Source organism: Pocillopora damicornis, chromosome 5 (genome assembly GCF_964200805.1).
Source record: "Pocillopora damicornis chromosome 5, jaPocDami1.2, whole genome shotgun sequence".
NCBI classification, from domain to species: domain Eukaryota; kingdom Metazoa; phylum Cnidaria; class Anthozoa; order Scleractinia; family Pocilloporidae; genus Pocillopora; species Pocillopora damicornis.
Window position 1 is genome coordinate 2,518,772 of NC_142674.1, and position 12,881 is coordinate 2,531,652.

A 12,881-nucleotide genomic window follows, 5' to 3' on the forward strand; every position below is an offset into this window, starting at 1 on the left:
ATCAAGAACCCAATGATGCAATTCAATCAAGAAGAAGAGGAAGCAAATAAAAGGAAGGAAAAACTCACCAGAGACAAATCCAGGGGGAGGCTTCTGCTTTTGCCTCTATTATAAGAGAAATTGAGATGAAGGAACTGAATTAATACATGGTGAACAAAAAATATCTATAATACTGGTAATAAAGATTCTTTCAACACTGTCTTCGTGCATGTCGTATACTCTTTTGATTGTGCAGATTCATATAGCATTTTTCAGAGCAAAATTCTGAAGACCTTGAAATTGTTTATTAAGAGCAGAAGAAGAAACCTTCCACCAACCTTTCTTCTTCGAGGTTTCTTCTCCTTCTCATGGTTTTCAACCTGCCACAAGAAGTATAAGATTTAAATCAATACAATATTCAAAACCAGAAAGGAATTCCAAGGTAAGCTTTATATGTACTTACATGAACAATGTCCGGAACCTTCACCTTGATCTTGTTGGGGCCACGCTTTCTCTTCTGGCTGCCTTTCGCTGTTAAAGTGATTCTTGTCGGTGTATTAGAGACAGCTGTGTATGTTGGTGTGTCCCTGTCTTCTTCACTGTCATCATCATCATCATCATCTGACAAAGAACATGTGCAAATAATGTTAAGTATTTTGGGTACAGAGACACACAAACCTTTCACTCACAAGATCTTGTTAATAATTCTCCTTACCGTCTGCCATACAATTCTTAGTTTGGAGAATTTGGTATTGGATCAATTAATAATCCTCTAATGGACATTTTTCTTCATTGTCGTCACATGTCTGTTGGACGTTGTATTGATATTGTAAGGAGAAATTCTGTCTTGGTCACTCATGAGTGTTAAAGGGTAAGTCCCAATTTTTTTTCAATTTGAGGAGCAAAGTTTCAATGATCAGTACCATGATGTGAAGAAAACATTTTGGTGAAAGTTGTCAATTTGGCAACCTTTGGTCAGGAAAGTAAGAAAATGGACAATTTAATCCTTCAGTGTTCATGGTCTTAAGTTAAGGAGAGATACACATTTGCATCAAATATTATGTAAAATTTTTCAAAAATAGTATGTTCTACTCTTTCTTTTTTCTTTGTCTTTTGGTTCTTCCTGGTGACTGACAATTTTTATTTTTGGCTACCATTTTATGATTTCTAATTGCCATTTCATGATTGCCACAAAGTCATGGGTTACTGAAATTTCTTGACCTATCTCTGACAAACATAAAATTCCCTGACCAATGAAGTTAATTAACAATTTCACAATCAAGTACTGCCTATGGCCTCCAACCTCCCCTTATAGCCATCCTCTCAATGTAAACATCAAGTGACTTTGACATCAAGGAAAGGAAAGTGCCATCTTTCATCTTGAAGACAGCCCAAACGACACAAAACCACTTTAAATTTTTGTGAAATTTCCCCATTACATTACTTGTTAAATTCATAAATTTTTCCTGACTCAAAGTGAAATTCTCTGAGCTTAAAGAACTTTATTTTTCCTTGACTTTTTCCTGACCTGTGGCAAACATGCAACCATGCAAACAGGGACTTTAAAATTGCTACCCTCCCTTTTAAAAAATAATTGGAAATCCTACCACTTTGCTCCTCTCTTTTCCGCTCTTGAATTGCCCTAGCCCGCTCTCTATCTAATGTCCTATCACAACAAAAGACATAATTAGTTCAAGCTTTCACCAATTAACAGTACATTATATGTATGTCGAAAGATTGTTAATTTGCCAAAAAATACTGCAATGTCAATTTGACAAATGACAATTTGCGATGAAAAAAATAATAAAAGAGAGCCTGCTCAACAAGCTGCCCTTAAAAAGAGCTACCAATATCTATTTCCTTCACAATATCAATATATAATTTTGAGTAGAGACAGGTGACAGGAAAACAAAAGTCCAATCAACAAAAGAAGACATTGCATTTTCATGTCCATGTGCCTTCAGGCCGAATAGAATTATCTGTAAGGATAATTTATAACTCTTGATAAAAATATATTGTATGGGCAGCATGGAAAAAAGTAAAAACTTTCCATGTATTGTATGTACCTCTAATTTAACCCCCCCCCCCCCGATTAAAAAAAGAAAAAATTGAATGTAATGTCAATAAAATTAAAATTTCTGTTTCATAGGGGAAGAATGGATTTTTTTCTTAGCATTGAGAGCCCTAACCAATTTCTTGTTCTCTGTGACTAGTGCTGGTGGTTGGGTTGTACAAACAACTACAAACCTTGGTTGACATTGATCACAAAGGTAGTTCTCAGGTACGGCATCTGAACTTATTCCCATGCATTCAATGTGCTGCCACACACTAAAAAAGAACAAAATGGAAAAAACCATCATGAATCTGTTTACATGAGAGCAGACAGCTAGTTAACTTCACTAGTTACTCTGTATGCCTTCACTGGTGACCTCAGTTCTTGATTCAAAATACACTCTTTAAGAAGATGCACACCAAATTAAAAACATGATACTCAAAACCATTGATGTACCTTTTACAAAATCTGACCACCTCAAAGCAGATCTCTTTGACATTTTTAAAACCTTCCCACATCAGATGGTGGCACAGCCGAACAGCCACTATCATACATGCCAATGAAATTGACTATGGAACAGTTAAAGGCAAGTAACCACAGCAATAATTTTTAGATACAGCTTGACAGTATACCAGTCTCACAAAGTGTAATGTTAATATATAAGAGAGGGTAAGAACAAGTGAAATTCATCAGATCAAAACCTAAGTATACTGACTATGCCAAGCAAATATTGTGGATGAAAACTCACCAGCACTTATCACAGCAAATCATATAACCATCATCATGATCAAACTCACTGAAAGAAGAGAAACACAATAAGCAAAACCTATTAATATATCAACACTGTGCAATTTTCCTTTTGCACTACTCTGCTCATTTAGCTAGGAAAATCTCCAACTGCATAAAAGTCCTACATTGCCAGCGTCAATGGGCCCTTTAAAAATCTCAGTAATTTCCAATTTTTTGACCCCCACTGCACACAGTACATCAAAAGTTACTCACTGCTCTACAAATTTTTTTTCTCGAGGCTTACTTTCTATAAGCTCTGATGATTTAACATGAAACCTTTTGAGGCTTCTGATCATCTATTCAATCAATCTAGAATACCCTTCCAACCCTTACATGTGGCAACAATACTCCACTAAAACACTCTACTTCTGAATAAAAAAAGTGTTTACCATTTCAAGTAACAGAAAGTTTGACGCATGTGGCTTAACTCCACAAATGAATTTCATCAATTTGCCCTCATTTTCTGTAAGATAGTAACTATTCTCACCAAATGCACCGTGTAACCCCATCATCCTCCTCATCTTCATTTCCGGTATCACCATCCTCAGGCCCTGGACTGTTTGAATCAGGAGGGGTCATGGGAGGAGGCTGCCCATAGTTATGATCCTGAAAAAAAAAATTAAATATATAAATGAATAATAATTTACTGGAGGCAATTGAGGTTCAGGTTTGAAGTCCAATCACAATAAGGAAAGAAGAAATTAAGTTTTGAAAAAGTTGCTTTAAGGCTTTGTGATGCAAAGGTTGTTCCAACAAGGAAAATAATGAGTGGGGATTAAAACTACAAAGTTTTCAAAAACATTTGAAGCCGGAAGGAGCATTTTGACCAGACATTCTTTGACTGGTCATTCTTTTCGTAAACTTGTTGCGAGTGACTATTTTCCTGATCAACCATTCAGTTCCACACATGTGAAAACTTTCAAAGAGCTGGTCAAGGGAACCTGTCCACAGTTCAGCAGTATTGCTTAGAGGAACAACAATATTGGTAGCCACAAAGAATACATTAACCCACCCAAAAATGAGAGATTCTTTAAGAAAATTGTTGAGAGCTTGGAAGCATTTGATTTAGCAGAATTTCAGAATGGTAAATAGGCCAAAAAAGCTACCTTCGTACAGAAAAAGCTAGTAGAAAAGTGAATTCTATACTAGGGCATGCCTTACACAAATGAAATTTAAGAATTTACCATTCAAGCTCTCTACTGCAACCTAAATGCAAATCTTTTGCCATTACTAGACAGTGGTTCATACTCATCTTATAAAGGAAACATCATTTTAAGTTTCTCCCACTTAATTTAACAAAAGTAACCAGACCATAGGGCTTTGATTTACACAATAATGTTAAATGGCTCTTGAAGAGGTGACAAGTTCAAGAATGCCAATTCTGAAAATCTCCACCTTGGAAGATTGACTTGCCAATCTAGCCATTATTGGAATACCTGGGACAAAACAAACATACCGGTAACCAAACTTTATGACATAATTGGAGTCTGGAATTTTGCTGAAGCAATAACTTAATCATATAACAGGTCTTACCAAGATATGGGGGATGTGCCGGATAGAGGAAAGACTGGGCATTTTTGGCGCAGTGCTAGATTCTGCCGGCTGAGGGCTGTAAAGAAAACAGGAAAATTAATTAAAATGTTAATTATATTTGTCTGAAACTTCCTACATGATCAATTTGCTCATGTTTTGCTGTCTTAGATACAGTGTATCTCACTGCTAGAGGTATGTGTGAGCATGTTTGTTCAAGCACAGATCCCTACAAAGAAGGGTTTAGAGTATCCAGGGATGAACAGTGAAAGATGACTTGAAAATTAAGGATTAGTGTAACCAGTAGACCTAGGATCAAAATAGGACAACATGCTAATTAAAATGAGAAAATATGATTGGATCTTTGATTGATGGATGCAACTTGCAATAACGTTTCATTAAAAAAAATTTGAATGGTTTTGAGTTAAAGTGTTAGGTGCAAAGACCAAAGATGCTATATCACTTTCACATTCCACAATGTCAACTTAAAGGTATCTTGTTACGGAATTGAATAAACAAGATGTTGCAAAACAAGCAAGGTTTTCATCACAAAAGGTAGATGCAAGAGAATGGAGTGAAGCAGCAGCTGAATATTCTCAACATCGCAACAAAAAAATGCATGGGCCATTAAAAATCTCGATGGAGAACTCTGTCCAGTAGTCAAGGAACTCTCCCATATCTGACATATGGACAAGTTCTGTCAAATAACTCAATTTTCTACAACAGCTGTTTTGTCAAAAAGAATTTCCTATTGATGATCTTGGTTAAGGCATTACCACACAACACTTTCACATTTGAGTGCCTTGAACTCAAACTTGAGAACTGCTCCAGGAACAAAGTCAAAATGGGGTCAGGTGACTATGGATTTATATTACACAAGGCAAATCAAAATTGTCAAGTTGTGGTTTACTGGGCATAATTCCAAGACACTCTACGAGTGATTTGCCACTATAAATCACAACAGTTAGGTCAACAATAGTGCTCTGAAACACCAATTTTGGAGCAAAACATTCAGTTTGCCCAGAAAAAAAGCATTAACCATTAATTGCTCATTTAAACAAAAGAGCAGTTAAATTAATTTTTAGGATTCTTCACTCTGAAAATGTCACACGAGGAGATCATAGCCTTGTTTAGTCTATTTTTGTAGAACCAAGGGGCATCACTTGTCAGTCTACTATAACAATAACTATTTTCTCTTAAAATAGTCAAAATACTTTACATCAGGGGATGAAAAACCAATATTAAACAATTACACGTGGAGTAAACAATAAAATTGTATCAAAGGACTCGGACACGGCAGGCTCATGGGTAGGGACAAAACAGTTGAAAGACGCGAAGTTCTGCAGTAGGTTATTTCACTGTAAAGTAATATTTGCAACAGAAAGGGAAACATGTTGACCTCCTGTCAACTGCACTTCTTTTTTACTTTTTGAGGGAAGTTATTTTCAACCCAGAGTGTAAGAGTCTATGTAACCCATATTTGAAATTCAAAATTCTTTAGTTGTCACATTAAATGCATTTATCTCTTATACTCAACCACAAGTTATTGTTCAAATCCACCTCACACACAAAAAAAGAGAAAATAAAAAAAGTACAAATACCCAAGCTACATCAAATGCCCGCACCCTAATTTACAAAACAAATTTAATCTTAAGTCCTTCTGGACTAACACCACTCAGAGACAAATTGACTTAAACTGCAATGGCCCATTGTATTTCATTTACTTCTCCTGTGTCTAAATACCTTGTAGAATTACTAAAGCATTAAATTATCTAAACAATACCTTAAAAAGATAAATATGAACACTGTAGAGAAAAGTCTACTGCACTGCAACTAATGGTAAACTTTTCATCCATTTGTGATAAATATATTACGTTAACCCTCTGAGATACCTACGTAATATTAATTGGTCAACTCCCATAATGACATTATGATCTCCTTCAGTATTAGTACATTTGAGCAAAGTCTTGTGACATAACTTTCATACTAAAGCCTCATTTGTAAACAGGGCAAGGGGAATTGAATTACTCACTCTGATCCTGCAGTCATAGGCTGGTAGGTCTCTGGAGGTGTTGTTTCGATAAGAAGGTTGAAGCTCATTACTTTTTATCTGCATGATTCATCAGAAGATGGAAGTTTAACTGCCATTAAATAAGAAGCCATGGTCTGCCACTGCATTTAGGCACACAACCAAACCTTTGAGACAAACACCAGAATAAATTTTCGGAAAGTAATTTTTAGGTCACCACTGACAGACATATTGGGTATTGTAACAAGAAAACATCTGGCTGAGGACTCCATGGTCTTAAGATGAATTTGAATAGAACCAATGATGATGCACAACATATATTTTGTTCAATAGTTCCTTCTCAACTGATTTATTCTTTTAAATATAAATGTTAATGTGTCACTCATTTTAAATCAAATCTTGCCCCGCTGTATGGCAAGGACCTCTCACTGAAGTGTTTATGAGAGTTCCTTGTTCAGTAATGATATGGAAATCAACTCCTACACAATACAATACAACCTATGGTGTGATAGGAGCTGTATTGAAGGGACAACCCAACTTGAGATTTCTACTGATAAAGCCTTAATGAAAATCTACTGATGTTCCTGTGCTCACTGAGCTCTCAAATGTGTCTATAAACTGCTTGGGGAATCAGCATTGATCTTGGAGGCATGCTAAGCATGGAAGGGAAATGTTTCCTCCTGAACTCATGTAAAATGCAACAAATAACCAAGGGGAATTGAATGTTACATCATAAATATGGAATGAAGCAGTGTAAGTGATAATGAACCAAATGTAAATTTAGAGGCTGCAGGAGACAACATCAACCTAATGAACTGTCATCATTCATGCAAGGACACTGCATACGCATAATCTGTTAAAAGCTTTTAACTCTTGAAATCTGGGTAAGGCTATCTTCAACATAGAATGAACCAAGAAGGATCAGGCATCAACTTATAAAGGAAGGCCTATGCTGTGTTTGCATTACAAGTGACATGATGTTGACTACAGAATTAGAATAAAATATTCTTGCTATTTAAACACCGACCTCCAATAAATACAGTTGGATTCTAATTATGGCGAGAGTCATCCTTGAACACTGCTAAAGCACGATTAACGGTGATTCAAATTCTCAAAAACCACTAGAGCTTTAAAAATTTAACAGATGTCATGCTTGTCTATGAAAGGTGTTACCGTTAAGCATGTGATTTTACATTTCCACTAAAGTGAGAGGAACTGAAAAACTGCCGCAGAGGAAACACATAAGAAAATATAGTTCGACTACGATTACAAAAGCCTCCTAATTTGAAATGAACCGGAATGTTCTGTGATAAAAATATGTGCAACAGAGCAGTTATTTTATTGAAGTTTGCTTTCGAAGAGGCGCAAGCAAATTGAAAATTCCCAATGCATAAAGAACAATCTCACATCTGATCCAAGATTAAGTTGATAATAATTTCCGCGAAGATTCAACTCGACAAGTCAACTCTTGAAACCTTCGCGAAGAGCAAAGTTTCAGCGATTGATTTTCCACAAGACAAAGGAAAACTTGGTGACCTTCACAGGCAAAAACCGACCCCAAGACAAACACTTGACAATAGCAAAGCATTTCGTATCGAAATAAATCGAGAAAGGATCGGTTTTAGCTTCCCAGGCACACAGGCAAATACAAAGCACACGACCACGTCATGAAAAATACATGCAAATAGCGATAAATTTTGAGGCGCAACACGATTCGAGTCGAACGCTCTCTCGTTGAAGTTTTCCAAAATAGACGAATCTAACGCGGTATAAAACACAAATAGGTTACCACAACTTGCTTCAGAAAGGAGAACAATCTAACGCAATGACGAAATAAAGCATGTAGAGAGACGGACATGCATTAATCATAACATCCCTAGTGGAAAGCGATGAAGCAAGCAGATGGCGGCCGTTCAAACAAACACGTTTCTCTTAGACGCGGTTCACTACATTTTGACCGCAATTTTAAATAAGACGATGGCAAAATACAGGAGGCTTTTAAAGCAGAAGGCATAGTACAAAATTTAATGGAACAGACACAAAGATCGACCTTGTAATAAACTTGGCAATCGGAAGATAGATGCGAATTGAGAACACGATAAATATTTGAACACCACAACGATTGAGAGCGAATGGACACACCTTTCGAATTATATATATTGAAAGCACCAAAACAATTTCTCTTTCACCGTTTCAGCGTCAAAAACAGTTTCTCAAACGTGTGAGTTCTTTGAGGATTTAATGAAGATGCCTTCCCACCAAAATTCCTCATTCCACCCGTCTAAGGAAAGCCACCACGGCTTTTATGATTCTGCGAAACGTGTTCAAAATCAACCGTTTTCGTTTGAGAAACGACATGAAAACCAAAAATATGATTGCAAAAGCAAGTTTCTATCCTTGAACTCGTCTAAGGTATTTTAAATGACGGTAGAAGAAACCATTAGTGAGGAAAATCTTATATTTCTTGGTCGTTGCGTAAAAAAACGAGTCGATTAAGACAAGATGGCGGACACAAGCACATGTAGGCGAGAGGCTGAAAGGAATCATTTCCATCATTTAAGACGTAAATATCCTGGATATTCTAAAAAATGGACAATATCCCGACATCACTTTAACATCGGGTTAGTAAAACTACTTATAGAAACCGAATTTATCGCATATTGAGGGCAAACCCCTGATGCATTTTAACAATAACATCGTTCGAACACAACGCACCAATGCAAAAATACCACTGACTTAGAGCGACTACAGCAAATATTCTGAATATTTTTCTCTATTGAGGTTGAAATGAGCATTTAGTGTTCTCTTTGCTGCTGTTTTCAGTTAAGTTCACTTTCGTCTTTGGGTAAGGTCAAATTACAAAATCATTTGACAAAATTCTAACAGGGCCGAATCGATTTAATCTATTACCTGGAGGGGACGAATGATAGATGAAAACTTCAAGGGAATAGATGTGAACTTCGCGTACGATTATATCATGGGATGTCTAGCTCATAGAGACATCTATACTGTCGCAAATCCTCGCCTTTCAGCCAAAGATCTAACTCTCAGTAGGCGTAGAGGTCTACGTCAACCACCGAGGTGAAACTCATTCATATCGCCAATATCTTGTTTCACTGCTACATTATACAAATGTAGCACGAAAAGTGTTTGTAGAAATTATTATAAAGCATAAACTCGATCTCTGAAGCAAGTTATTCCAGCAAGCTTTACACATAACAACATGAAAGTGAGAACTTGGTGCTGTACATAAACACACAAATTCATTCAATGTTGTAAGTCAGAAATAGGTGGCAGTTATTGAGACAAAAATACTTTCTGGAAACGGTTATAAATACACCATATGCAAGTGAAATGGTATAATACATAGAGGGCTGAAATATGACGCACTAAACTTACCTAACAGCGTCCGTTGAGGGCTGGTTTAGAGCCACAGTCATCTAACTCGTGTTACTTACACTGGCGTACAACAAGTTTAATTTCCACCACAAAAACAACACTGACGCTGGTTCCAACAAACTATAGCCACCCTAAACTTGTACGAGGGCGCCTGCTCATTCAAAAAAATCCAAATATAGCGTCGTTTGGGGATGTATTTTCACAAAAAATGTATCTCAGTCAACGCCATTTGCAGTTGCTCTTGCTGCTTACGAGACAAGACAAACTTGTAGTCGTTACACGCATGCGTCTTCACCTGTCGTCACGTGAGACTTTCAGTGACGTCACACAGGAAACACAAAGCGTGGCACGAGGTCGAAGGTGGTGTGATTCTTTTCAAAAAAGACTGAAAATCAGGAAATGTTGTGTCAAACAGTTCGCAAGGAAATACCACAGACGTTCTTTTTAATAACTAGATACGTTTAGCTTTATTCGCGAGCTATACGAGGCGATTGGTGACCAAACATGAGTTGTTGTCGAATCTTCAATCAAGTGGAACAGACCTTGTTACGACATTGTCAATATTCGGATGAATGGGAGTTTTTAATCGAAAATGTAAAACTGGATTTGCGAAAAACAATGGTTTCCTACTTCAAGTATGCAAATTTGGTGGTGGACAAACAATGTACGAATGAAAATCAATGGAAATGATTGTTTGCGAGTTTAATTCCCTTTCGTACAAAAGTCAATAATTTACAGCCCATCAAACAGATTGGAAACAAAGGATTTTTGAGCGATAATCTCTTCGCCGCCGCTTCCAAAAATGTCGCAGGGCATTAAATATTGAGATTGTGCTTTCAAACGAATTTCATCTTTCCTACCAAATCTTCTGGCTGGCCGGTGTCCTAGCGAAATATGATAATTCCCTTTACACTCGACTTCATGAACCTTTAGGGTTGAGAATTGAATTGTTTTTCTTTTATTTTTTGTATGGTCAAGAATTCTGCGACATCCGGTATTTAAACCGACGCGACGACATGTTTCTGCAACGTGGCCTTTTCAACGTCTAGTAGGATACGTTGTCTCTAAGTCGACAAAGAAGCCTTGTGCTACATTTCGAAGTTGTGCACTTTATTTCGCTTCTGTCAATTTGTACAAAGTTGTACGCTACCTTTACTTTTATTGCGTCGATCCGCCCCGATAGAATCTTTGGTTTCATGTTGTTTTCTTCACTTGAGGGAATTTTCATACTCGTCAGTGTTTTTATGGAGGAACTTGGGTGAATTTTTTTCTAACATTGGGATTATAAAATTGAGACATGTCTCACCGAACGAAATCAGCGTTGATATCAGGCAAAGCGGAAACTTGACATAACGAAATTCCGTGTTGCGGTTGAAAATTTGATGGTTTTTTTTCAGCAACAGCGGTGAGCAAAAAAGAGTCGCTTTCGTCAATGGTTTGCACGAAAGTAGTCTCTGAAATGACAACCTGAAGGCCATATCTTGTTGTCGATGTTCGAGGTCTGTCGAGCGCGAACGGAAGTTGAAAGAGGTGCAAGCTTTTGTTAGCTCTCGAAGGACCGAAGAAAGTTATGCTGTGTTCGTGCTACTCCCTATACTCGAATTTAATCGAATCTGTGTGACAGAGCCTCGACAAAGAGGAAGGCTTTTCGCTCAAAATTTGAAGGTATCCCTAAACGAAAGGCGAAAACAGGACTGTGCACACACTGTAAGAACTAAAATGATCCTACGCATTTTGAAAGGGTTTCTATATGTTTGGACATCTGAACTGCATGCCCTCGATTTACCGGTTTCGGTGTGGGTTTTGGGAGTGTCATTCTAATTTCATGCTTTCTGTCTTCCTTGTTTCTGTTTAGCATAAATTTTCGTTTTTAATCCGTAAAATCTCTTAAAATTATTTATCAGCAATAGGTATGCCATCTTATTTTTAGTTTCGTCGGTCAAGCGACCGATCGACCGATCGACCGATTGACCAAATAAAATACTGATAACTTTAATAGGATACAGATGGTGCAATTCTGTTTTATGTTACATCACACTGAGATACCTTTCGAAGATGACAGCGAATCTCTTCGTCTAAGAGGTTAACAACACAGGCTATTTCTAGAAATTCTCTCATTAAACCAGATCGGTAATCGGTATAGATATATTCAGCTTTTAAATGAAGGACAAGGACTGAAATATGAAAGAATCGAGAAAACCGTAACAGCATGAAAACTTTTTTAGCGACTCGAAATGTCTTTATTTGAAGTACGAAACCATCATCAGTTTTGACGGAGGCATTAGTTATGTAAGTCCAGCTGGTGCTGAAATGTCTACAATTTATAACCTGCCAAAAAATCTAAAGAAATAAATGAACACTGTTCTCGCCAATATTCGTAAATTCCAAACAATAAGCAAATCGGATAGCATTCGCCTGACAAAATATAGCATTTGTGATAACCTTTTGTTTGATTTGACCGTTATTAAAAGGGTTTTCATCTTCGGAAGTTCTCGTGTCATTTTTCATGTTCACCTGGCTATGAGTTACGTGTCTTAGCGACCGGAGAGTAAATAAATCGTAATATTATAAATAACAACTGACTTCCGGCTTAAGATGAGTCAGCAACGAGGTACTATAAATCGTGCCCAAGCCCTACTGGAATACTAAATCACAAACGAGGCCATCTTTTAACCGCTGGTCAATAGGATGCAATATTGTTTGAGTTAGGCCCAGGTCGCACTACAGCCCAAACCAAAAATTAGACGGCCAAAATTTTTTCTACTCTATACTTTTGAATTTGTATCTTAAAAATAAACTTTATCCACTAAAGCTTCGCTTTTTTTAAGTCTGCGGTCTTTCCGCAATCGATCTAAACGCGTCAACCGCGTGCACGTAGATCATGGTCTCTTGAGGAAATTGAAAAAAAGTTGATTTTAGTACAAATTCAGTTTAATTTTAAGAAACCTGAGAGAGCTGTACAGAGAAAATTGTGCCAGTCTGAAACTAGTAGGAAAACACAACAAAGCCGCAAAGTATTTTTCACTATGCGCGAGTTGCGGATTATAATAACGTGAAACGTTAATCTCGTGATCTGTGACTCAACGGTTTCGCGTGAACCGT

General features: G+C 37.1%; 1 protein-coding gene across 2 annotated transcripts in view; it reads right to left on the reverse strand.

The window, feature by feature from the left end:
- LOC113686520 (uncharacterized) overlaps positions 1 to 10,114 on the reverse strand; it is a 19,945-nt gene extending 9,831 nt beyond the window's left edge. The window contains exons 1-10 of one of the 2 annotated variants that reach the window (XM_027204153.2): positions 9,780 to 10,114; positions 6,384 to 6,547; positions 4,355 to 4,430; positions 3,309 to 3,427; positions 2,781 to 2,828; positions 2,227 to 2,307; positions 1,587 to 1,645; positions 443 to 600; positions 318 to 359; positions 69 to 105 (exon numbers count right to left, since the gene is read on the reverse strand). In XM_027204153.2, the coding sequence (XP_027059954.2) occupies positions 69 to 105; positions 318 to 359; positions 443 to 600; positions 1,587 to 1,645; positions 2,227 to 2,307; positions 2,781 to 2,828; positions 3,309 to 3,427; positions 4,355 to 4,430; positions 6,384 to 6,451 (688 nt within the window). In that variant the 5' untranslated portion in view covers positions 6,452 to 6,547; positions 9,780 to 10,114. The remainder of the gene's footprint in view (positions 1 to 68; positions 106 to 317; positions 360 to 442; positions 601 to 1,586; positions 1,646 to 2,226; positions 2,308 to 2,780; positions 2,829 to 3,308; positions 3,428 to 4,354; positions 4,431 to 6,383; positions 6,548 to 9,779) is intronic. The other variant, XM_089207283.1, reaches the window with a different exon arrangement.
- Between the last annotated feature and the right edge of the window lie 2,767 nt (positions 10,115 to 12,881).